Source organism: Podarcis tiliguerta (assembly GCF_965153285.1).
Source record: "Podarcis tiliguerta genome assembly, chromosome: 5".
NCBI classification, from domain to species: Eukaryota; Metazoa; Chordata; class Lepidosauria; order Squamata; family Lacertidae; genus Podarcis; species Podarcis tiliguerta.
In genome coordinates this window covers 9,115,442-9,141,739 of record NC_139538.1, presented here as the reverse complement: position 1 = coordinate 9,141,739, position 26,298 = coordinate 9,115,442, and the positions used below count along the sequence as shown (strand labels likewise).

Genomic DNA, 26,298 nt, shown 5'->3' with positions numbered 1-26,298 from the left:
TAATTCAAGGCTACTTGCTTTCCCACCGCTGTAGAATCTTTCAGTAGCCGGGTGTTTACGTATAATTGGCTGTCTGGTGGGGATCTGAATGTTGTAACTCATACTCCTCTTCCCTGTTTTGCTTTGCACTTTCCCCTCTTGCCTTACTAAATAGTTAGCATTTTGCATTTCTGTGCTTTCAGTAGATTAGTTTGACCAGTGTAGTTGCATCACTTGTAGCTGCATTCATCGGGGGAGGGGGGGGAGTTATAGTAACTTTCATCTGCTTTAAACACACTGGATCTTGTTCTTTCTCCTTTCACAGATGTTTGGAAACTGGACATTTGGTACTCTGGTTTTCACGGTTATGGTTATAACAGTGACAATGAAGGTATAGTAACACAGTTGTGACTTTGCTATGCATGTTTAATTGTCTTAGATTTCCCTAACGGTTTAGAAAGCGAGGCTTTCACGCTCCTTTTCTAGCTTGTTCTTGAATGTTCAAGAACAACCAGATTTAGATGTAAACTAGGGCTGAACTGAATTAGTCATCTAACTTCTCACCATTTCTCATTTTCACATTGAAAATTTCACCTTTCAGTGAGGCCGAGAAAGTAGGCATCCTGGGTCAAATACATTTTTGGATTTGGGTTGTTTCAAAGGGATCTCCTTGGCTTTGGAGTTCTCAGGCAAACTTTGAAAGAATACACCAGTTGGAAAAAATGATGTAGTTCCCAGTGAACCCTAAGAGGAAGTACTGGAAGACTTATTTAAAGGGAACTTGTTCTAGAATCATAGACTCATAGAATCCTAGAGTTGGAATAGACCACAAGAGCCATCGAGTCCAACCCCCTGCCAAGCAGGAAACACCAGCAGAGCACTCCTGACATATGGTTGTCAAGCCTCTGCTTAAAGACCTCCAAAGAAGGAGACTCCACCACACTCCTTGGCAGCAAATTCCACTGCCACCAGCCTAGGCCAAAAGGTGTCAACTTGGGAAAGAATCCCAGCGTTGCTTTTTTCCAACAACTGCGCAGCCTTATGGTGAACCCCCATTAAAGAGTGGGGACCACTTTTATACTAATTAAATGTATTTTCTATTCGGTGATTTTTTGCCAACTTTGTGGTGTTCTTTTGCTTTTAGATGGCTTTAGAGACTCATTTCTGGACCTGGATAAACCATTTTGTTACCTGGGGTTCCATTGTCTTTTACTTTGTATTCTCCTTGTTCTATGGGGGAATTATCTGGTAAGTGTGTGTGTGTGTGTGTGTGTGTGTTTGCATGCCAACAGAGGAGTCAATATCTTGTAGTCTGTGCTATGTGCAGGGGGTGGGAGGGGAACATTTGCCATCAATGCAGTGAAGTGGATTGATGGAAATAAGTTAAGCAACAGGTTTTAAAAGGTCAGTGAGCAGAATGCAGGGTCACCGTACATATGCATGTGCCCAAGAAACTTGGAATGCTGTTATTGGCTCTTTCAAGTACTCCCCTGAGCAGGCAAGTCACAGCCCCATGGATCAAAAAAAATGGTGGGTAGTATTTCAGTGGCATATCATCTAGATCAGCCTTTCTCAACCTGTGGGTCTCCAGATGCTGTTGAACTACAACTCCCATCACCCCTAGCTAGCAAGGCCAGAGCTCAGGGATGATGGGAGTTGTAGTCCAACAACATCTGGGGACCCACAGGTTGAGAACCGCTGATCTAGATGCTCTAGAACCAAGGAGCATCCCAGGACTTGAGTCAGTGAACACGCATACATCCCAACGGTGTGTTAGATAGCCATTCCCAAAATCTGCTCAAAAGACAAAAAAAAGGAGTGATGACTGGTACCAGAAATTTTAAGCTACCCCTAGAAAATAGTATAAAATGTGAGTCTTCCGCTACTGGTGCCTTGCTGGGCAGCTGGGGTGGGGGATTCTACATGCTTTTCTGTTTTAGCCAGTGGTAAAAATTGATTTGTTCTTGTTCATTCATTTGTTTTCCTGTAACTTGTTCTTACTATTCCAGGCCATTTTTGCACACCCAAGACATGTACTTCGTATTTGTCCAGTTGCTCTCCAGTGGCTCTGCTTGGTTTGCCATAATCATCATAGTTGTCACTTGTTTGTTTTTCGATATTGTGAAAAAAGTACTGTACAGACACCTGCAGCCCACAAGTACAGAAAAAGCCCAGGTAACTTGCACCTACATGTGGTTTTTCTAACATTAAAAGAGGAGGCTTTTACCAGGGAGGCCCCCTGAAAGTCTAATGAACTTTTCTCTGCATATGAAACCTTTCCTGCAGTTCTTGGATGAATTACTGTGATGCTGCTGAGCGTAAAATAGAAATCTCCTTCTACATGAAGATTGTAAATGGCGCTTTTTCTTTTGTTAGTCTCTTGACTAGAATGGAAGTGAAAGCGTGATTATTGCCAGGGATGGAAATTTTCAGTGATAAATATTCTTGCTTAAGGTCTTATGAATTCTTCCAGGTACAGTCTAGCTCACTTTACTTTCAGTCACAAGTGGATCACTGCAACTCCTCACTGATGATGATTTGATAATCCACATGATTACAGCATCAAGGGAAGTACTTTCCCCACAATTCTCAGCTTCTCTTACATGCCAGCACCTTGGATCATAGTTCCTGTGCCTGGATCTGCCCCCAGTATTTTCCCCTTGCCCCTAGGACATTGTCCAGAAAAGGCATGGGTATGTGATTGTAATTCCTCAAGTAAAGCTGAGGCAATTATGGATCTGTTTTGGATGAGGCCAGACACCGGGAAGCCTGGGCACTATAATCTGCAATGGATCTGGGGAGATAGGAAAATGTCTAAAATTTGGTTTGTGAACCCGACCCTCTGCATTTGTCAGATCACCAGATACTACACCAGGTTTCCTCTTGATCCTTGGCAGCCCAGAGTACTCTGTAATGGCCTCCCGCTGTGGTGCTCCTGTCGTTTTGGGGCTGTGCTTCAGTGCTGTCAGTAGCCACTAGTTCCTGGTTCATGTTCCGTGGATTCCGGCATTTAAGTCATAGTGGGAGATCAGCCATTGCTGACATGGTAGCATGTCTTATAAATGCGCATCCTAAGCATTCCTTCTGAGTCTCAGTTCAAGCTCAGGGAACTTCTTGGCCGGAGCCATTTGGGCAACAAATGTGCCCTTTCTATATACACACGCACACATGTGTGCCAATATTGCCCGTTAACTATACAGATGCACTCTTCTGCATTCAGCGGACGGCAGCTGAATGCACAGTAGATTCTTCCTTTCCCAGACAAGCAGAGCCAAGTATGAGAAGATGATGGAGAGGCAGCGCTTCCTCTGTGTACTTCTAGTGAGTTACATATGAGACCCCCTTCCCAGTAGCTTCTTCCTCCTTGAGCAGGCAGTAAATCACCTGCTGTAATACTCTGTGCTTGGCAGTCTCCGTGAGCCCTGCCTCGGCCTCTTACAAACTACTCCTGCTAGACATGACGCATGGAGAAGCATCATGGTGATTCGTATTAGGGTGAGGCTTGTGAAGGTAGGTCTCCTGCTGGTATTTCCCCATCCCTGGTTTTTGTGTGTGTGATTATTTGATGAACAGAACAATCCTCTTCTTACATTCAGGATGCCACAAAGTCTCAAACTGCGCCAGTGGCTATTCAGAATCTGTACTTAACAACTCTGACTTCCACAATACAGCCCATTATAAACAATGCCTTAAGACCGGAGCATGTTGTGGCACAGAATAACACTCTGTCCAATCAGAGTGACTTGTTTATTGCTTTGAATTGTAGGTCTGTAAGCCACAGGAAGCCTCCTCCAGCACTTCCAATATCTGTAATTCATTTCTTATTTGTCTTGGAAGTAGACTCCATATGCAACTAGCAGGGGTGGAAATCATTGGCTTGGATCCCGTAGAGCAGTGTTTCTCAAACGTGGGTCTCCAACTACATAGCCCATCACCCCTAGCTAGCAAGACCAGTAGTCAGGGACGATGGGAATTGTAGTCCCCAAACAGCTGGAGACCCACTGTAGGGGCTCCCAGTGTAGGAAAAGCAGGGAGACCCCAGTTCACTCTGCAGCTCTCTGCACCATCTTCCATGTTTGTGGGGGAGTTCCCAACCCTCTGGGGCCGGTTTTCATAGGACACAGGGCTACAGGAGGAAAGAAGAATTGGCGAAAATTGCTTTTCTCCAGCAGGTATTCCCTACAAGCAGAACTCAGTTCACAGGAAGCCTGGATCCAGCCCAGGGTGTGTGAATCATTGTTTTGTGCTTTAGGAATTCAGTTCCATTTAGATGTTTATTTTCCTCAGCTTAAACTTGGTAGGCGGTCCATTAACCACCTGTGATGCTGTACAAGGGGCAGTTGCTAGGAAAGTCCAGTTCTAGGTATTTCTTAAACACGACTGCCAACACAGCAGCTAATATCTGCATCTAATTATCAGTGGTCTTTCAAGACATTTAATGGTCCTCCAGCAATTTGTGATGTGCAGTTAATAAAACATGATCTGTATTTTGTGCATTAATGGAATGTCTCATTTGAGCTGCATCTGAAAACACCAGTCATATTTCCTTGTTGTTTGCATACAGCCTATTGAAATCAGTCTCATCCTTCCCAACCATACTGAGTCATGCCTTAAGACATGTTTAAAACAGTTATAAATGTGAGTTTAGTTAAGTGCAAGGGATGCGAAATTCATTCCATGCATTTGGTTTGTATCTCTAACTACTATTTTGCAGGCAACCCTCTAATACAAAATACTTTCTCAGGAAGTGAAAATCAAACATGGTCACTTTAGGGCAGTACTTCTGTTTCTCCTAGCAGTCTTACGCCTGCCATACTTCATGGCCCCACTTAACTCATCTTGCAAGTGACTCGTCACATCTGTTTAATTGCTCTTTATTTATTGTTTTTATTGAACTTTATTGTTAAATTTTCTAAATGACCTTTCTACAAAAAGTATCCCAATGTTGTGGTCAGAATGGACAACAGTGGGCCTCTCGCAGAGGCAACAATCCTGTATCTGGACTACACCACATTAGACTGGGGTTTACCCCTATTCCTAGAAAACTGACACATCAGGGAGAAGACAGCTAGGCTAGAATCCTCCTGTTTGATGTGCTAGTCTGAGCCGTCTTCCATATAAATATCTTGCATATACATCACCTCAGCCCCCACCTGTTTTCTGAATTGGTATAGCCCAGACACAGTTGATAACTCAAGTGACAACTAGTCCTGCATTTGAGAGCAGATTAGAGAATTCTCTGCTGATATTTACACCACTTAATGCATTATCTGAAATTCCTGTTTAAGTTCATCAGTTGTTAAGCTAGACTTATTTTACCTGACTAAAGCTGGCATTTAAGATGCTATTTTCAGTTCAGAAAAGGAGAAAAAATATATTTGGAACCGAGCACTGAGCATTTAGCTGTAAAGGAGAATGCAATGAGACCCACATTGTGTCTTTTTCAAAGAAAAATTTATGAATTTCATGTCAGTTTATGGCTAGCGAGTCAAAGTTGAAAGTAGACATCTAGCTGCTCCAAAGTGACACTAAAACAGCTGAAGTGAATGTTTACTGTTCAGCTGCTTGTGTGATTTAACTATACAATTAGTCTTGTGCCACAACAAGAGTACTTGAACCACACATCCCCTAACGATTTTTATAGCTTGCAGCTTTCATGCTTAAGTAATAAAGCATTAAATGTGTTTAGTGTTGATTTGCTGTGCGTGAGCGATGCCAATAACTGATGAAAATATGAAATAAATAGTAGCTCCATTAATCATAAACGGCTTCAAATCCATCCTCTGTAGAGTCAGGTCCCCTCACTTACATCGTGCATTGTTAACGTACTAATAGAAACACTCACCAACAATGGCATTTGAAAAAGCCTTAAATTAAAATTATGTGCTCCAGTTCCTATTAATGAAGAATAGTTCGTGGGGAGTCTGCTAAGGGTGTGCTTTTTTCTGTTTCCCGTTTTGTGTGCCTGTAAAATGTTCATTTTTGGCTCAAAGCCGCAGCTTCAGTTCACAGCGGCCAAGTTTGCAGATGTCATTAAGCCAAACTGTGGCTTAGCATGAGCCCAGTGGCTCCTTCCCTGGCTTTCTTGACCTCGTAGCTAAGCCATAGTTTGACTTAACATGTTGTCCGAACCTAAGATTGTGCTTAAAGTCACTCCTCCCTAACCATGTTCTGTAGCCAAGGTCTGTCCTTTGATTGCAAATCATGGTCAAGGAGACAGAGGGGCCTTAACCATGATCCTTGGTTTGGACGACACGCTGAGTCAAACCTTTGCTTAGCTGCCATCCCACACTTGCCGGAAAAACCCCAAGGAGGAGCAAAGTGGATTCAAGCTCCCCTCCAGGAGAGAGAGAGAGTGCATTTGTGTGGTCACAGTAAACTGTATTCTGGCTTACCATGATGTGCAAACCAGTCCATGGTTGCTGTGCAACCTCCTTCTCTTGGCTTTTGTACCAGAGCTTATGTAAAACTTTGTGGGAAGAAATGACCCACGGAGGAAACCTCTTAATTAAAAATATTGGTACAAACGATGGGATGTAAGTCAGGTTTTTGGTTCGCCTATCCCTATTTTCCACACCCCACCCACATGACGGGAATCAGAAAATGGGATGGCAAAGGCCAAATGACATGGATGGTGTTAGAAATTAACCTGCTTGTATTAAATCCCCTATGTGGAGGAACACTGGTTTGCAGCAAGTTAAAAAGACAAATGCAGCCAGGGAAGCCACGCTGTGCAGGTTGAGCATACGTTCCCCATAACTGACACAGCCGTGTGTTAATTCAGTGCAGTGCATTCTTAATTTACTGCAAACAGAAGCTTTTCCTCTCCCTTTATCAAACCATTAGGTACAGCCCACATTGGGCTAGGTGACGCGTGTTAACCATTCGGAAACCAGTGTCCCTGCGCTTATGTGCTCTGCCTACGAGATTAGTCCCTGCGTTTTGAAAAAAGATCTTTGATTTTAAAGATCCTGTCCTGTGTCTGTCTTTTTTATATATATATAAAGGTGACTGCTTCTCACTGACCTGTGTGTTCCATCCCTTCTTTGTCCACCTATAGATGTACTCCAGCAGAGTTGCTTTAAGCGAGGAATGCATCGCACTGCAGCCATTGTCCAGGGCTCCGAGTCAGCTGAGCAAATTTAGGTAGAGTAGGAGGAGGAGCTCCTTCCCCACTTTTATGCATGCTGAAGGCCAGCTAACCAGCAATGAGAGAGAGAAAGGGGCAAGAGGCATGGACAGTGGTGTGGACTGAGAGCGCAGTAGTGGCAGCGCACATTCGTGCCTTCCTGTCTCCCACACAGCCCTTAGCTTCGCTCTGTGTTTGCAGACCCAAACGCAGCATGCATTTTAAAAAACATAAATAGTTCTTCTTGGGGGGCTTGGGCGGGTGGGGGAGAGGTTGCAAGCATGACGGTCAATGTTCAGAATCCCAAATCTACTCCCTGCTCTGCTGTATAAAATAACTAAAATCCTTCAAGCATGGTCCCAGCGCTTCTGCTTAACTTAACCATCCATGATGTTAACTGCTTTTTGCATGTCGGACAGTTTCAGCTGCAGCAAACATAACTGTTCATTCTTGACTACTTTGACTTTTGCTAATTTGATTTAAAAAAAAAACAAAAAAGCACAAGTGATGGGCAACTTCCTTGTGGTTTGTGTATATATGTGTAAATTTTGTGCAGCTTTATATTGTGTTTTGCACCGGAATGCCCTATGGATGTGTTTATTGTAAGCAAGGGGTTGATGGGACGGTGTTGATTAGACTGAGTGAATGCATTACCAGCCGAAACATACTTCACTTGAACAGCAGGTGATAATCTATAGGGACTTAAAGAGAGCAAATAAAGGAGAAATTTGCACAAAGGCCCAGTTTATAGGCCTCCAGGCCTCCAGCTCTGCTCTTCATCCATGTTATAAGGTGGTGTTTCTCATCCAAGGTTTAAAACTGACATCCTGAATTAAACTGTGAATTACAAATTCAGACATGCCTACCTTTCTGAGCTTAACATGCCAAGATATGTACAAGCCTTCTGCCCATGTGCTTTGCCCTCGTATTGGCCCTTTCCTGCCTTTTGGATGCACCACGATTCACTTCCTGGATCAATCTGCCATAGTTCCAGGTTGCTTCTGAATCGGGGAATTTGAAAACACAGTTGGAAGTTGCTTTTAAGGTCCTGGTCCGTTCTGGCTGTGGTAACTGTAGTTTTTCAGCTCAGACATAATGGAGAGCTATGGTCAATTAAACTTGGAAGTATTCTTTCATGATGGGCCGAGAAAGGGGCAGTTCAAGGTCAGAGCATGTGCACAGCTTAGTGAATTAAGTCAATATACATTTCTCCGAACTGGGCTGGTGTGTGACAGCACAAGGAAAAAAACTGAATTGGTTTTGCAGCGGAGTCAATACAGATGTTTCCTTGGCAGTATGTAAGCAAACACCTTCCGATCTGACCTGTCAAAAATTTGAACTGTCGAGACTTCTTGTCCCTGGCGGGTAGAATGTCATCACAATAAGTACTAATAATTGTCAGCATTTACTTGGATATTTGGAAGTACTCATATGATGTCTTAGGTACTCTTGGGGCATCACACAGGCTTTTGTGGTTTTCAGCCTATCCAAAGCACATTTCCCCCGTTTGCATAGTTTTAAGCCGATGGCATATCTTACAGTGATTGACTACTCCTTCCGCATTTTTTTGTGTGGGCAGCCCTCTGCTTTCTGCCTTGGGTGTTGATGCCCCCAAGTGGGTTTAGCATCACCTGTTGCTCGAAGGCAGGAAACTGGGAGAAATGAAACCTGGCCACTGAAGTACTTGTGCTTCTTCTAGCCATACCACACCATACAAGTGGCTCATTCCATTTATCTTTCTTTTCAAAAGTCGTAAGCAGCCTTTCTGCTATGGTGGTGGTATGGAAGTGTAGTGGGAAAGGTCAGAAAGCTGACACAGAACCGTGAAAACACAAACCACCCGAGTGCTTTTGCAGAATGACTTGAGTTTCAGCTTGATTTCTGTCATTTAATAGTAAATATTGATGTTTCCCAAGGCATTAAATCTCACAAGAAGAACTCTGCTCCATCTGATAAAGGCGTGTTCTAGCCCAGCATCCTGTTTCCTATGGGATGCCCACAAGCCAGGATTTACATGCCATAGCATTCTACCCACTTGCGGTCCCCAGAAGCAGGTATTTAGAACCACACTGCCTCCAACAGTGGTTGGTAACCACTGACAGCCTTAATCTCCATTAATATGGTTAACCTATTAAACCTCTTGAAGTTGGTAGTAGCACAGCTTTAGCCAGCAAATCCCATAAACTAGCTCAGGGTTTCCCAGACTTGGGTCCCCAGCTGTTTTTAGACTACAGCTCCCATCATCCCTGACCACTGGTCCTGCCAGCTAGGGATGATGGGAGTTGTAGTCCAACAAAGCTGGAGACCCACATTCAGGAAACCCTGGTCTGGCTATTCAGTGTGTGAAGTGCTTCCTTCTGTCTGTCCTGAATCCTCAGCTACCCATCTTGCAATAGATGGTCTCAGGTTCTGGCATTATGAGAGAGGGAGAAACCTCTCTGCACCGTCCCCATGCCAGGCATAATTTTACATACCTCTCTTTTGTTTCCTCCTCCTCACGTTTTTCTCCAAAACATTTTAGCCTTTGCTCATAGGGCACTTGTTCCAACCACTTCATGATTTTGGTTTCCCTTTTCTTCAGCTTTCCTGGCAATAATATAATGGGGTACAGCAACCAGAATCATACATGATATTCCAAGTGCCATCAGACCATAAATTTGTATAAAGACATTATGATGTTGCCGGTTTTATTTTTTGGGTTCTTTCCGTGGAATTCGCCCCGTTCTCACCAACCACATGCAGGGGCAACATTTACATTGAGCTATCAACTATGATCCAAAATCCCTTTCCTAGTCAGTCGCTGGCGGCTACTAAATGTCAGAATCAAAAACCCGATTCCATGGTTGCTGCAATCAATGACCCAGTATCTCTCTTTTGATCTTCAACAACAATAACAAATTCTAATGATGTATTAGCAATAGAAATGAAGAAAACCTTCGTCTGGAAGCAGTGGTGGATTCTGCTGTTTTCCAGACATGAGTAAGTCATTCCGGACATTAGTTTTGCAGACATGAATAAATGGGTCCCTGTATCTCCGTTTATATGCTGCTTTTCTTCTGTTGCCAATAAACTCTCAAGCATTTCTGCACCTTTCATCAGAATAGCAGCTTTCAAGTAACAAAAATATTAAGGATAATGTTGATTGTGAACGGAGTTAAGACTTTACAGAAACATTAATTCAGCCCCTCATAATTGTGGGTGTTTCCCAGCATACCTTGCTAAATCTGCAAAAGATAAAGTATTTAGCTTATGACCTCCCATTTTTAACGCAGGCTTCCTCAAACTTGGCCCTCCAGATGTTTTGAGACTACAGTTCCCATCATCCACTGGTCCTGCTAGGTAAGGATCATGGGAGTTGTAGGCCAAAAACATCTGGAGGGCCAAGTTTGAGGCAGCCTGCTTTAACAGTTCTTCAGGTTTACTGATAAATGACCCCTCCCAGGTAAAATGTTAATTACCATTTACAAGGAAGGCCAAAAAGGACTCCACATGGCACTGTAGCTTCATCGGTAAATGTATTGAGCCTAGGACATGTGGTTTGGCTATTTTGTTAACTATCCACTGCTGGAAGAGTTGATATGCTAAAAACTCAATTGGACCAGTGTAGTGTTTAAGGTCATATCAGTTCTTCCTTGCCTGGGGGTGCAGGAATGAGCATGCCACCATATTACAGAGCCCACAGAAGCATAAAGCCTTGAACTCAATGGCTTTCTATCTTTAAAGCTTGTGAACAAATTTGCAAAGCAGGATATGGATCGCTTTAATAGATAAATGTCTAATAGACTGTAGTTCCACTGAGCTTACAGGACTAAGGCTGCACACGTGAGAGTAAATACCATTGGACTTGGTGGCATTTACTTCTGAGAATCAGGCTGCAAGCCCCCTCAAATTTAAAGCTATTCTGCCTAATTCCCTGTTTCCAGGAGAAAGTTGTGTTCCAAGCCCGGGGCATTGGCCAGAGTGCCTTCACAAAAAGACGCTCTGAAATCTGAAGTTCTAATTTTGAAGCTTGCAGATACTGCAGTTAAAAATGAATTGCTAGTTTTTATGGAAAGCTGACTTGGGAGTATGCTACTTTAAAAAGCCCTTGGAGGTTTTTACTGATCAAGTAGTATGTGAATCTTGTCAAATGCAAAATAAGTACCAATTATCAAAGCCCATTGCAAATCAGTACTGTACTGAAAAACAATGAGCATAGTAATTACATTTAGATTTGTTTAGATCAGTGTTTCCCCGCACTTGGGTCTCCAGCTGGTTTTGGACAAACTCCCATCATCCCTAGCTAGCAAGACCAGGGGTCAGGAATGTTGGCAACCGTAGTCCGAAAACAGTTGGAGACACAATTTTGGGAAACCCTGGTTTAGAGCTCATGCTTTTTGCTTTTACTAATATAAAATAATTATTGTGCAACTTCTTGCTGCCATCAGAGCATCCAGATCTAATCTTGGACAATATCTCATGTAAATGAAATTATTTCCCCAGGAATGAATCCCTCATTGCTCATTCTGAAGTTGTGGAGTAAATCAGGCAGGAACCAGGAGCATGTTGACCCAAAGCAATAGTAAGGTGGTTTAAATATGCTTTTAGTAAAAGTTATAACAGTCGATAGAATAGTGCCATTAGATATTGTACATGAAGTACTGTACATTGAAAAGGGATGCTGAAGCAGCTTTTAGGACTTAACTCCTTTCTAGCAGAAGCACATGCAAAACAGTTTTGTTTTAAAGCCCTGATTTGTTTATGTACGTCATGAATTGGATTTCTTGCATTATATTTACAAGAGAATGAAAATTCATTCGCGCCCGTTTCATCTTTTCTCAGCGAAGCTCACTTGCATTACTGAAAAGCAACGGTCTTCAGTAATGCTGAGGTCCGTATTTACCCTGCAAGGAAGAGCATATTCTGTGAAATCACAACTGAGGCAGGGGGTGGATCCAAGAGCGTTCTGGCAACTTGACCATAAGTCATTGCAAGCTGCTGTAGAGAGAGAGAGAAAAAAAGAGAGAAAGAAGCCACTCCCTCTGTGGTCATCAGAGATACCTTGGCAAACCAAGAGAACTCCTGAAATTTTTCATTCTGTTCTCAGAGCAAGTTGTAGGAGTGAGGGAAAAGGTTGATTGTATTATAATTATTATTAATTGCATTTATAGCCCACATTTTCCTCCAAAGAGCTCAAGATGGGAAACATTGTTCTTCCCCTTCTCACTTAATCCCTACAGCTCTGTGCGGTAGATTGGGCTGAGAGGCAGTGACTGGCCCCAGGTCACCCAGTGAAACCTGGTCTCCCAAGTCGTTGTCTCGATACTAATCACTATACCTTGACACTAATCACAGGCTTGAGTTTCTACATCTTTTTGTCTTAAATTAGCCACTGTCCCTGGGTCTAGTTCAGCTAGCAGGGTGTGCTGCTTAAGCCATTAGCCTTTGACGCATCTCCCCCCACAATTCATCACAATTCATGCAGCCACCAGCTGTGGAAACTGTAAGACCAGCCATGCTCAAGTGCCAGTATGCTTCTCTTGGGTCCAATAAAGCAAAAGTCTGTAGCCTTTTTCATGGTACTCGCCATTTTTGTGCAAGGTGCTATACAGAACACGGGGGGTGGCACTCAAGACACCCTGGTTTGCAGGTTATGTCCCCCAGTGGATTAAAGTGCCACAATTGCTGCATTGCTCAAGGACAGAACCAAATATCTTCAGAAAACACTTATGACAGATTGCTGATTAAACATTTGCATCTACTCTGCTTAATTTTTGTTTTCTGTTCGCTGGCATTTCAGCTTGTGGGTAAGCAAATTGCGTACACTAGCATCGAGAATGTTGCCCTGAGCGCCTCGTTTACTTGAGTGTAACGGCTGTCTTTATTTCTGTAGAACGGCTGGGTGCTTTATAAGGTCTGTTGCTTTTTGTGTCCTTTTTTAGATGGAAGAAGAAAGGGGTTCAGTCACCCCAGCATGTGATTTTACTGAAGGCAGGCACAGAGGGGAGGACAGCAGGCAACTGCTAGCAGATGCCCTTAGGCAGCGAGAGTGACCGTGTGCCCTAGGTAGTACCCGAGTTCTATATCCTAATAATCTAGCTCATCATGAATCGATTCATCTTTGGTGCCCTGTGCCCTGCACTTTTCACCATGAAGCACTTTTGACATCTTGGCATGCCTCTGGTTTTGTGTTTTTCCTAACAAACTTGATCACTAATATTGTCACATTGATTTAATTTGGTTTCTTAATTCCATTGCAGTCTTTTAAAAAGCGTTTTAAGAGCACTGATTATATTTAAAGTAGGGATGGCTAGTCCTCCTGGATGGGATGTTTTTGAACCCCCAAGTCCCATCAGCCCCAAGTAATATGGTCAGTGTTCAAGAATGATGGGAAGGCCACTTGTTGGTTATCCTCCTCAGAAATGTAGCAGACTTTAGCTAGTTCCTCTTATTTTTGTAGCCTGTGGTCTGGTCTGTTGCTTGGTGTCCATAGAACATCTTTCCCTTTCTGGGAAAGGACCCAAAGAGATCTGCCTGTAGGAGGGCCCATTAGTTTTCTCTTCTTCCTGTAGTCTCTTGAACCTCTCTGAGCACCGCTGGAGGGTTGGGGACCCACCAGAGAGGTGGGGTGGGTGGGTATGTGCAAGGAACCTGAAGCGTCCACTGTTCTCAAATGTAGTCAAATATGTCTTGGTAAGTCGAAGTTGGGAGAAGATTGATTTTATTTCGGCAGGACTGTGGTGACGTGGGAGTGAATGGAAGAAAGAGGAGAGAAGGGCATTAAGCTGTCTAATAATAATAATAATTTTATTATTTATACCCCGCCCATCTGGCTGGGCTTCCCCAGCCACTCTGGGTGGCTCCCAACAGAAAATTAAAAACACGATAAAACGTCAAACATTAAAAGGTTCCCTAAACAGGGCTGCCTTCAGATGTCTTCTAAAAGTCAGAGGGTTGTTTATTTCCTTGACATCTGATGGGAGGGCGTTCCACAGGGCGGGTGCCACTACCGAGAAGGCCCTCTGCCTGGCTCTCTGTGCTTCACGCAGTGAGGGAACCGCCAGAAGCCCCTCAGCACTGGACCTCAGTGTCCGGGCTGAATGATGGGGGTGTAGACGCTCCTTCAGCTATACTGGGCTAAGGCCATTTAGGGCAGGGGGTGTGCAGACTTTAGGCTTATGAGTCTTACAGTAGAAAATGGCTGTTTAAGTGCCAGCGATAAGCTTCAATTCAATTGACAATTGCAGCGTTTGTGAGATTTCTGAAATGTGGTTTTGAAGTTGTACAAAAAGTTGTGAGACTTCTGACATGGGTTTCAGCTAAGATGTTCAACCGTGTATGTAATTGTTGCTTTCCCCCCTCACTAACCATTTGGGGTTTTGTTTTTTTTGGGGGGGGGGGGTCCTCAGTGCCTTTCTTTCCGCTAGCCGGTTTCATACTAACTAATAAGACAAGCCTACTTTTTTGTTGTTCATTTCAGCTTGAATGCCCCGCTGCTTGTTTACCCTTTGTGCTATTAGTGGTTGTTAATGTTACTACTTTAAACATGTCCCCCCCCCTCCTTTGCCCAGCTGTCTCCCCAAACTCCCTAATTCAAGTGGAAATAATTTTATTCATTGGCATTGGTACCACACACTTCCTCCAAGGAGCTCCAATCACCTGCCTTCTCAGGTTTAGCACCTTGACGCCACATAAGAAAACGGATGTCCCTTCGTTTGTTTCTCGATAAAAATCATCCCTGCTGTCACGGTAGCAGCAGCTGTTGGCAGGATGTCAGGCATATGCCAATTCAAAATGGTTTCCTCGTCGTTTCCTTTTATTTCTCTCCATTTACGCAGCCGCAGAAGTGATTCCCACTTGTTGAGTTCAAACCCAGCAGGTCAATGAGACTTTGTCAGTAGGTTGCTGAGTCAAAGCTGCATTTGACCTTGTGGGCCCTGCTGGAAAGTGGGGGAAATAACAACAGGGGCAAAAGTATGGTCTGGGTTAGGCCAATGAGACCTAAACAGGAAGCAGAAATAGCTAGTGGGGCACCATGGGTCAGGGATGAGGGGTGAGTATCCTGGGTCCCAGACCTCGTAGCTAACGTTGTTGTTTTGGTTTCCCATTTTGGATCTAGTGCAAAAGAACGTGCTCTCATTAATGGCAAAGGTGTCCAGGTTTTAAATCAGGGGTCAGCAACCTTTTTCAGCCGTGGGCCGGTCCACCATCCCTCAGACCATGTGGTGGGCCGGACTATATTTTGAAAATAAATAAATAAACGAATTCCTATGCCCCACAAATAACCCACAGGATGCGTTTCAAATAAAAGCACACATTCTACTCATGTAAAAACACCAGGCAGGCTCCACAAATAACCCAGAGATGTATTTTAAATAAAAGGCCACATTCTACTCATGTAAAAACACGCTGATTCCCAGACCATCTGCAGGCTGGATTGAGAAGGTGATTGGGCCGCATCCGGCCCCCGGGCCTTAGGTTGCCTACCCCTGTTTTAAATGGTGCCCCATCACTGCTGCACCTCCATTATATTGAATTGCCCAACGTAAGTTTACAGTATCTGCAAGAAGGGTGCATGTAGGCTAGCTCATACGTATTGCGTTCATGCTCCTAAGATTTGTGTTGCTTCTCTCCCCCCCCCCCTTTTCCTCTAAAGAGGTTTGTGACCTGTAATAGCAAAGAAAGGAAATAAGAAAAGGAATCTGATACGCTGCTCTCTCCTTTGTCTTCCCCACCCCCTCAGCTTACTGAGACAAGTGCAGGTATCAACTGCTTGGACTCCATGTGCTGCTTCTCAGATGGAGAAACAGCATGTGCGCCTCTTAGAAGAATGCTGGAGCGAATGATGGGGAGCTGCAGCCCGACGCGAATCAACAGGTGTGGAATTTCTCTCAATTGCCTTTGCTGCCGACGGTTCTCTTATAAACTGGAGCACGACGAGCCGGCAGCTGTAGATGTCTAAGGAAAGGCAGGCGGCGCTCCTCATAGGGCCCACCCCCCTTTTTTATTTTTGGATCTCAAAAGATCAGTGTTTCTGCTTCTCCTGGAAGCCCTTTCAGTGGAGCGCAAGAAAGGAAGCTGCCTTTGTATTGGTATTTTGTTCCGAAAACTTTCCCCGCGACGTCGTCCGATCCAGCAGCTGCAGTGTGCCTAGAGCGGCTTTGACATACGCATGAAGCTGCACATGAGCCGGGGCTTCCCTGCTCTCTGCAATACCAACAAGTGATCCGAGTGCATTTGCCAAGGAGCAGAAGAGAGTAGCTTCTGGTCATGCCAAGCTTTGTGCGTGTGCCGCAGTCCAAAAAAAGCTCCGTTTTTGGCTTCTCCTTTTCTTGTGTGCATATATCAATGTGATTTCCCCCCCTCCTCTCTTGCCTTGTATTTCCTTTTCCTCAAAATCTGATCACTGTCCTGATTTATTCCTCTGATTTAGCTCTTCCTTGTGTTCACAAATTAGAAAACGGTTTGTGCAATCCCTTGTTTGTTCAGTGTCTGTCTGCTCACTAGTCATATATTGCAGTGTCTGATTCTAGTTCTACAAAGGTTGCATTTTCTCCCCTGAAATATAACTTCCTCTGCAAATGTAAAAGGAACGCTTTGGGGAGGGTGTTATTTTATTTGGGGGCTTTTATTTGTTCATTGGCAGTGTTTTTTTTTTTAAAAAAAATACTTTTAAAACAATATGGAACAGGAGTTTTATATACGTACAATTGAATAGCAAAACTTGACGGAGCCAAAGCAGCTTAATATAACAGTTTTTAAATTTTTGGGACTTTTCTACTTCTACCTGCAATACATGCCATTCAGAAATCAGTGCTAAATGTTCTTTCAGTTGTAGATACCTATTTTTTATTATTTTTAAAAAGCAGTATATCCAATAGAGCCCATATAAATATCCTTGAGGAGCACTATTATGTTTGGAACCATTTTAAAGCAGCAAATTTTAGAATCTGCAGAATTTGTCTGCAACTTCGTCCTTCTGCTGAAACTAGGGTAGCCGGGAGGAAACAGCGTGACACAAACACAGAGAGATATTTGTGGGGTAGAAAATCACCTGTTGCAGCTGAGTTTCTCCTAACACCTCCGATTGATAACCACGTTCTGGAAAATCATAGCCACTTCACTCCCTCTCTGGCCCTGCGGCCACCGTACTACTCGGAGCTAAACCATGGATAGACCTAGAGTTACGTGCAAATCTGGCTCGCGTGCCAACATGCCACGAGCGGCTACTCAAGGGGAAAAAAATTGCCTGTTGCAGCTCATGGTTTTCTGGAAGTGAGACAAACCATGAGCACAGATTCCTATGCAAGGCAAGAGTGTGCAGCTGTGGTTTAGCTCTGAGTAGCAGCAGCAGCAGCAAGACTGGGGGGTGGAGCGAAGCTTTCTTGTTCTCGCTAAGCCATCGTTGGGTTTAGTGTTATATGCAAACCAGGCCAATATCACAAAGGTTCTGGCTATGCATGGTGTTCACAAAAGGTAGGTATAATCTGCTTCATGTTCAACTTTGGCTAACAATTCTGATGGTTTTTGCTTTTGTTTCTGCATCATCTATAAGTGTATGGCCAGCATGGTGTGACTAAAGTCTCCTATTTGACAGAATAGTACCCTCTCGAACTTACCATGCATCTTAAAAAGCAATCTGAGAACATGACTTGGCAGCATCGCAGCACACCCCGCAGCATTTTCTGTTTTGGTTTTAAATTCTGCTGAAATAATTTGGTTTCCCTTTAGATCAGCCTTTCTCAACCTGTTGGTCCCCAGATGTTGTTGAACTACAAAACCCATCAACCCTAGCTAGCAAGGCCAGAGCTCAGGGATGATGGGAGTTGTAGTCCAACAACATCCGGGGACCCACAAGTTGGGAACCGCTGCTTCAGATCATCACTTGAAAGAGACTTAATAATTTTCCTGGCCCAGTTTTACTTTGTAAATTGCACAGCACCGTTCCTCAGACAGTTTGGAATTGTAGCTCGTCTCTTTGCCAAGATTATAATGCAGCAATTGTAGAGTAAAAGTTGATTTCCTAAAATCATGGATTTAGAGCAGTTGTGCTCTAGACATGGAGTAGATGTTGCCCAAATCACTGTGATCTGAGACAGACAGGACAGTATCAGTCGTCAGTATTTCTTCCCCGAATCTATCGGAGCACTGAGATGTGCACCCAGAATAAACCCTTGGGCACCTGAAGTCCTCATTCACTTTCATGAAAGGCTGCAGAGCATGTATTCAGATCAGCTGCTGCACTGGGAATGAATGGGCAACCTGTTTTCAGCAGGGGGGCCTCAGTGTCTGTCCTGAGTCATTGGACCAGGGTGAAATAAGTAAGCTTAGTGAGAGTAGACTCGCCATGTGCTTATGACTGATAACACTTTGGGTGTGAGCTGAGAACTTTCTAGTTATCTGTCCCAGGATTGTCTGTTGTCAGATGAAACACACGTCTTCAGGCTCTGTTTTCCATATGATTGGTAGTATAGGTAGAACGTCTGTTTCAGCCATTTCAGTTATCCACTTCCAGTATTAACGATTTTTGCACTTGGCCAACAGTATCCATCAAGTCTCTTGACTTACCCATGCTAACAATTTACCTGGTTTATTGGCTCGAAGACATTGTGTGACACCCATGATTACCAGCACTGAATATTCTGTCAAATAAGAGAACTGGAATGTGAAATCAGTAGCTGGTGACATTCTGAATGGGAATGCTTTTGTTTCATCTAATGGTGTTAAATGCTTGGAGTGAAGGGGAAATGGGTACAGCACATGAAATCCTCTTTTAATGCTTTAAAATTAAAATATGATTTCTATTCTGAGCTTTCATTGATTTTTCAAAACAAGAATTTGTGCATGACTTTTCTAAGTTGCCAAAATATGTTGCTCGTCTGTCTTCCATCAATCAAACTGTTCGTCATTGCATTAGTCACTCAAGTGCTAATACTGAATCGTGTGGTTTTATTAATGATACATGTTCACAGCTACTTCCTCAAGATATTTCAGATAGCTGGGATGGAGATGGATGTTTCCATTATTATTTATTTTTGGTTTTTGTTCCGAATGTGTGTTGTTTTTTTTTTAACTTCCCAATCAGTACCTGTGCTCGTTTACACCTTTCTCCCGAAATACATGTGGCACAATTGCATGCCACTAATACGCATCTTTAACAAAGGTTTCGCGCTCGTTCCAATGAGAGGAAAATATTCCACAATGACTAGATGATCCTGCTCTTCACTGCATGCCACGAGTGACTAACCTATGGCCCCTTCCATATGTTGACTTGCAATTCTCATTGGCCCCATCAAGCGTGGCCAATTGTCAGGGATGGCGGATATTGTTCTGGGGGGGCCATAGGTTAGCCACCTCTAGTGCATGATAAGCAGCAGTTCCCCTGTAAGCAATCCTGAGAATCCTCCACAGGAGTTGGGTTCCGAATCATGGCCCCTACATGAAAACAAGCCCCATATGTGTAAAGGGGCATAATTGTTTACATAATTATGAGCTAGTAATAGGGGTGCTTCTAACATGAAGCTTTTCTCCATTTTTCTGGGGAATATTCTGCATCTCTGTTGATCGCATCCAAAATGTTACAAAGCCCAGATTTGAAACCCAGGGCCCTTCCAGATGGTGCCCATGATCATCTCTGGTCATTGGCCGTGCTGGCTGGAGCTCATGGGAGTTGGAGTCCAGCAACTTCTGGAAGGCCTCCCTGTTTTTAAACTATTCACACCAGAGGGGGAAACATAGACCCTTGGCTCGCTTCCGTTTGCTTTTATTTTTTTAATCCTTTAAAAATCCCCCTCCCCACTTTTTTCCAAAAGAGAAATTCACATTTCCAGTCAGCAAAACTTCTTTCTTATTGTTACTTTAGATCATGGAGCTCTACGGAACCCTTCTATACCAACGACCGAAGCATCTTGACGTTGTCCACAATGGACTCAATCATATGTTGAGACTTTTCTCAGTGTCTTTTGGAAATCCATAAGTTTGCTAGCTTACAAACAGATTCAGTAGTGTACCACTGGTTTAGTAAATCTGCTACCCACCCCTCACCCCCAATTTTTTTTAAAAAAGAAAAGTATTTTTGTCCTGGAATGTCTCTTATTTCCCCCCCAAATCGTTGCAGAAGATTTAAGGAGATTTTCCTCTGGGTTCCATTCCAAACAGCCTGGGTGGAATAGTTTGTATTTCATTTGAATGTCGCTGGAAAGCAGTTATGGGTTGTCCTACTATAAGAATATTGATTTTGAAGGTTCCAGATTATCATTTGCAACACACCATGTTGAAAATGCCATTTAATGCAGCTGAAGCCTATTGGCATTCTTCAGATGGACACTCTTGGTTTTCCATGATTGAGTCAATCAGCAACAATATGTTGGAATTACTATAAAAGGAAAGATGTGGTTTGATTTGCTGTCCAGAGATCCGTAATCTTAAGAAGATAATCAAGATAGGACGTTGCTAGCACTATTAATGTGGTAGCTCCAACATCTCCACAAACTGAGAACTCAATATTTGTCATACCCTTGTTAGACTACCTGGAAGTTTTGAACATGGAAAATCACAGCAAAGTGTTGTTGAATGAATAATCGCTTTGTTCCCCAGGCATGCATGATCAGGGGGCTGCTTTTTTGTACACATTCCCCCCCCCCAATATATTTATTTAGTAATATTATCCTCTTAATAGGAGAGCACTTTTAAGCAGTTAATTATTCTCCTGGTTTTTGCAGGGACTGCAGACTTAGTGGCAGCCCTTTGATGAATCCCGTATCATCCTTGTGCAGGAGTTCACATTTCAAAATGCCACCCCTGTGCAAATTGCTTGCATGTCCACTGCAGTTTCCTTTTTGAGCCAAACAGGTCATGAGCGACACTGAGAAGAGCATCATCTTCCTGGTGGTGGAAAAAAAACAACAATGCGTAAAATGAGGCCATTGTGTTTCGCTTCCGTATCAAGGCTCAACTGCATTGAGTGCGATGAGCTCATGACACCCTTCATCTTTTGCCAGGCACCAGTGGGGTTGCTGCTCTCACCAGCCACGTGCCCCTATAAATGTCCACTTTGGAAGTGTCATTGCTTTTCCCACCACGCTGCTTTTGAAGGCAGCCTTAACTAGCTGCGTCGGTGGCTGCTTCCCAAAATGCAGCAAGCCTCAAAGAACCCCGTTCCGTGTTTGGATCTCATTGCGTTGACCTCTGGGTTGGGTCCTCTGCTTGCAGATACTGTCATTTCTAGGAATGTCTGCAAGTGTTTTTTGCCACAAGTTCATGTTAGAAAGCACTCTGGCACAGCTCCCGTGCATTTCAGTTTAGATGTGCAAAGGAAGGCAGGCGTTCCCGGTGGATGACACCCCTTGTGATCAGATAGCTGCTGTTTGCATAAGTGATTTTGTCTCCATTTTTTCTCCTTATTCAGTCCATTTTGTCAGTGACATAAACCACTAATTCATACATTCTGTTGCCCTCCTGGTTTTTCATTTCATCTTCTCATTTCATCTTTTCAGGCAAAAGGTTAGAAAAGGCATCAGGCTTGACAAATAATCCAGCTCCAAGCATTTATTGTATAACTTAAGTTACTTTTAAAAAAAGAGAGAGTGTTTGAAGAGTTAGACTTTTAAATATTTTTGTCCACAGTTGCGCAATTTGAAGAGTGATTGACTTCATTTTTTCAAAACTTCCCATTTCTCCCTCCTCTCTCTCTCCTCCCCTCCTCAGTGTATGTAAGGGCGCAGAAGAAGCATGTATTTAAACAAATTCAGGAAGAGTATAAGAGTCCATCTGTCCAAGCCCAGGTATAATTTTCTATCTGAAGGGGGAAAGCAAAGTCAGAGATTTATTTCATTGTACCATTTGTTTTGTGCATGATAAACAGGACCTGGGGCAAATGGAAGCAGAGCTAATATATTTTGTATTGGACCACAGATGCTTTTATAATTTTATCTCTTTTTTAAAAAAATAATGTTTGTGCATTTTGGTTTCTTGGTCTGATTAGTTCTAGGTTCAGCCATAGGCTGAACAAAATGAATCAAGTGTGAAATTCATGAATTATAACATTTTTGTACCTGTTAAGACCAGCCAGGAAAAGTAGAGTGGGCCCTGCTTTACTGATTTTAGGTAAGGGGTAAGTTCTGTTAAGTCTCTCTAGTTCACAGAATACACACAAGGAAACCTAGTGTCAAATTAGCGTTGCGTATTGCCGATTCCCTGGAAGAATCTGAACTGCAAAATCCCAGTTCAGCAGTCAAATGTTCATACAAGATTCCCAGTCCGAAACCCTGCGAAGAGGCATGATGTATGAACAGGGCCTTCTTCATATCACTGTGGAAGCCTTCACCACGGTAGGAACTCTGCAAAAACGTTGGCAACGAAGAACTGCATCTGCATTAAACCCTTGACTTTGCTCCTTAAAATTTCTAGATGGGGCTTCTGGAGGTACTCAAGTGACTCAGAAAGCCATCTCTCTTACAGAGTGTGACATTGTGCATATAGCCTCATGCTGTCTGGCACAGTCGTGCCCAGAACAAGCCAACATGGATTGTCCACCTTACGGGCAGCTCTGTGCGTTGCTTCGTTGGCCAAGTCCGTTCTTTCTTCCAACCCCAGTCTGCACATGGCCAGGTTTGTGGCATCCCCATTCATAGTTGGGTGTGTCTTTTCTAAATGCCACACGTTGATTGTGGAGCATGTTCCCTGCTCTCCACGATGGTGTTGGTGTGGGAGTGGTTCTGGGAAGAGTTTTGCGGCTGTCTTTTTGCGATGTGCATCTGTTGTATTTTGGCATTGCTGACAAGCTTTCTGCTGCTGCCCCAAATGTTACCCTCAACAGAAAATATTGGGATGTATCTGGCTCAACAGGGACAGAAGAGAATCCTCCTCTCACAGTAACCTTTGACAATTGGGCCTTGTTTATCATGAGAACAGGCGTAAGGAACGTCCAGCTCCCTCGAGCCCTATACAAAATGGCCAGTGGTCTGGAATGATGGCGGTTGTAGTTCACTAACATGGGGCAGGCCATGAGTTCTTCACCCATGGCTTGGAGAGTACAATGTGGAGAGGAGACTTAAATGCCCATGGAAATCAGGTGTTTAGGTCCCCTTGTTTAGAACCAGTTCAGACTTTACAGATTTTTCCACAAAAGCGGACTTGGCCATCCTCAGAAGTTCAGCTGCTGGGAGAAAGAAACTCCTAATGACAACAGACAAGAAATAAGCTTGGGACTCAGGGACTCAGTGGGTCAGGCATCTCCTACATGCAGCTCTATTTGCAATACTTTGGGGGTATCTGCAGAGCCCCAAGGAGTCTACTTATTTCCAAATACTATAGAGTTTTGTCTGCTTAAAACATGCTATGCATATTTAAGGATGTTTGGAGATTTGCGGGGGGGGGGGCATCGTACCAAAAACACTCCCTGCAAAGTCCCGTTGCCTTCAGTGGGCCTGCACAGCCTCTGCCCATGTAAAGTTTCACCGGTATCGCCCTGTGTGAAGCTGCATTTTGTAGTGCTAAACATTGCTCAGCCATTGAAAGAAGGTAAGGTAAAGGTAAAGGTACCCCTGCCCGTACGGGCCAGTCTTGCCAGACTCTAGGGTTGTGCGCTCATCTCACTCTATAGGTCGGGAGCCAGCGCTGTCCGCAGACACTTCCGGGTCACGTAGCCAGCGTGACAAGCTGCATCTGGCGAGCCAGCGCTGCACACGGAACGCCGTTTACCTTCCCGCTGGTAAGCGGTCCCTATTTATCTACTTGCACCCGGGGGTGCTTTCGAACTGCTAGGTTGGCAGGCGCTGGGACCGAACAACGGGAGCGCACCCCACCGCAGGGATTCGAACCGCCGACCATGCGATCGGCAAGTCCTAGGCGCTGAGGTTTTACCCACAGCGCCACCTGCGTCCCTGAAAGAAGGTAGTCTGAAACATTATTTTGACCTGCCCCCCCCCCAAAGTTTTTAAGGCTGAATAGAATCTCTCTTTAAAATTTAATATTCCAAATTTGATTGCTTTGTGAACTTCACTTTTCAAGTGAATCTAACATGCAATCAGTAGAATATTTGTATATTGAAATCTCTCTATATATATCATGCAGGAATGACTTAAATGCCCAATAGGAAAAGCTGGGGGAAAGCAGCCAGGAGCTGGAGTTCAGGTAGCTCAAGTGTAGAGACCTTGTTTTGAAGGCAGAAGGTTCCAAGTTTAGGCCCTGGCGTCAACTGGGTTTGAAACACTTTGGACTGAACCCCGAAGAGCTGCCAACCAGTGTAGACTACTGAGCTAGATGGGCTAGGGAGTTGATGCATAGTGGCTTCCTGTAACACATACCCATTGTCATAAGGATGCTGCGGAAACCTGCTGTGGCTCCACTCCCTAAAATCCCCGGGATTGCAATTGGGTGCAGGTACTACACATTTGCCAACACTTACAGAACTTCCAGGGTTCCCCAGGGATAAGGAGTGCAAACCCAAACTTCTGCAGTGTAGACTGGCTTCAGGAGGGACATTTGTGTTAAGCCCGGGCCCCACATTGAGAAATGTGACTAACGCTGGACCCTGGAAATGTTGAAGGACTGACTACAAGTAGAGCCTGTGTGATTATTATGGAGCAATGCCAACAATAATTTGGTGGCAGACACAACTATGGCCAACTTTATCCTTTTTGCCATGTGTCATGTAACAGCTGATGGACAGTAGAATGATAAGTGACTGAGAAGGGCCCAGAGACATATTAGGAAGTATGTAGGCTGTGCTTTCCTTCACTTGGCATCCTCTTGTTGAAGTACCACATGCAGTGGCCGGAGGCCACCAAGTTGGAGAGAAATCACTGCAAAGGGATGGTTGATCATGCTCAAACCTCCTGTCTCTTAGCGCCACTGTGGATGGTGGATTTTTGTAGCAGAGTGAACTTGGATAGGATTGTGCTGTAATTCGGTCTCACTAAAATCAATGGGGGGCGGGTAAAGCACAGCTCATAATCTCCGTCTTGGGGCAGAATTTAGGTTTCAATGAGATCCCGTGCGACAGATAGTGCTTGTTGTGTGTGTACTCACCATTTTCAACAAGAATTGCCATTTCAGAGAAAGCCTATTTTGTTACTTAGCTGCAGGATTAAATATTTACTGACTTGTGTTTTTTTTAAAGAAGCTGGGAAATACTTTATTTTTAAAACGAGGGTGGTTTCAGGTATGAGACATTATTCTTACTATGCCAAAGACTGCGCTTCATCAAACACGCTTGATTCAAGGTCCTGCAAATTGGTCCTCCTTCATGAAGAAACAGCAAGCCCTCTTGATTCTCAGTTGTGGACAAGCCTGGTGGGGTGCACTGCTCTCAGGGTTTGAAAAGGCCCCTGCATGGTGCCGTTGGAAGGAGCACCGAATGCAGCCCCACCTTAGCTGTTTGAAACTGTGCAAGAGGGACATTAAAGCAGCATTGCCTGTTGGGAACCAGAGCAATAATAGGTACCAAGTAATCTTGACCCCGGGCACTGTGGCCACCTCTACCATCGTTTTTAGATCCTCTGTGGAAACAGAGTTTAATATAGCGTGCTGACCATACTGCTATGTCAATAGGTTGTTCTACAAAAGTTTATGGAAATTATATTTATTGAATAAATCTTTTGACTTTTATGCCACTTGTCTGGTCTTCACTGCTTAAGAATGGGTGCTTAAGGATTTGAGGGTGAGGAATTGCATGTTTTAGTGCATTCTACAAATTGTCTGAGCACAGGTAGAGAAAGGAAAAAGGTTTGCAGCTCAGCAACTCTGCTATCCACCTGCCATTTTATTTAAAAAAAAGCAAGGAGTTCAAATAGAAGGTGGCAGCTTTTTCCAGTGTTTTGTGTGTTTCATTGCGCTTCCACAGTAGGGTTGAGGCTTCAGTAGCCTCCCACTTGAATCCAAGGGCCCTTCAAACTATCTGATTCTAACATCTGGAGGGCCACAGGCTCCCCATCCTTACTCTGCAGATTTTAACGCATTGGTTTAGATTCTTGTTTAGTCCCATTAAAAGCAGGGCTGCAATACTTGCAAGCTTTCTTTAGGATGCACCACAATAGCAGCTAGTGTTAACACGCACTCATTCACCCATAGAACAATAATCCATTATCTCTTGTTTGTTACCCTACACTGTCGGGTCTACAGTTAAAATACAGTGGTGCCTCGCAAGACGAAATTAATTCGTTCTGCGAGTTTTTTCGTCTTGTGATTTTTCGTCTTGCGAAGCACGGTTT

The 26,298-nt window shown here is 43.9% G+C and overlaps 1 protein-coding gene across 9 annotated transcripts in view; it reads left to right on the top strand.

Moving 5' to 3' along the window:
- Positions 1 to 25,696, top strand: part of ATP11B (ATPase phospholipid transporting 11B (putative)) — an 81,009-nt gene extending 55,313 nt beyond the window's left edge. The window contains exons 26-34 of one of the 9 annotated variants that reach the window (XR_014511718.1): positions 305 to 370; positions 1,124 to 1,227; positions 1,989 to 2,154; positions 7,040 to 7,125; positions 9,025 to 9,162; positions 11,591 to 11,669; positions 13,030 to 13,153; positions 15,831 to 15,964; positions 19,950 to 25,696. Coding sequence is in view for 6 of the 9 variants with exons in the window: in XM_083441949.1 (XP_083298075.1) it covers positions 305 to 370; positions 1,124 to 1,227; positions 1,989 to 2,154; positions 15,831 to 15,964; positions 19,950 to 20,031 (552 nt within the window). In the remaining 3 variants the exon portion in view is untranslated. Of the gene's footprint in view, positions 1 to 304; positions 371 to 1,123; positions 1,228 to 1,988; positions 2,155 to 7,039; positions 7,126 to 9,003; positions 9,163 to 11,590; positions 11,670 to 13,029; positions 13,154 to 15,830; positions 15,965 to 19,949 lie in introns of those variants that run through there. The other 8 variants (XR_014511717.1, XR_014511716.1, XM_083441951.1 and 5 more) reach the window with 8 other exon arrangements.
- The last annotated feature ends 602 nt before the right edge of the window (positions 25,697 to 26,298 follow it).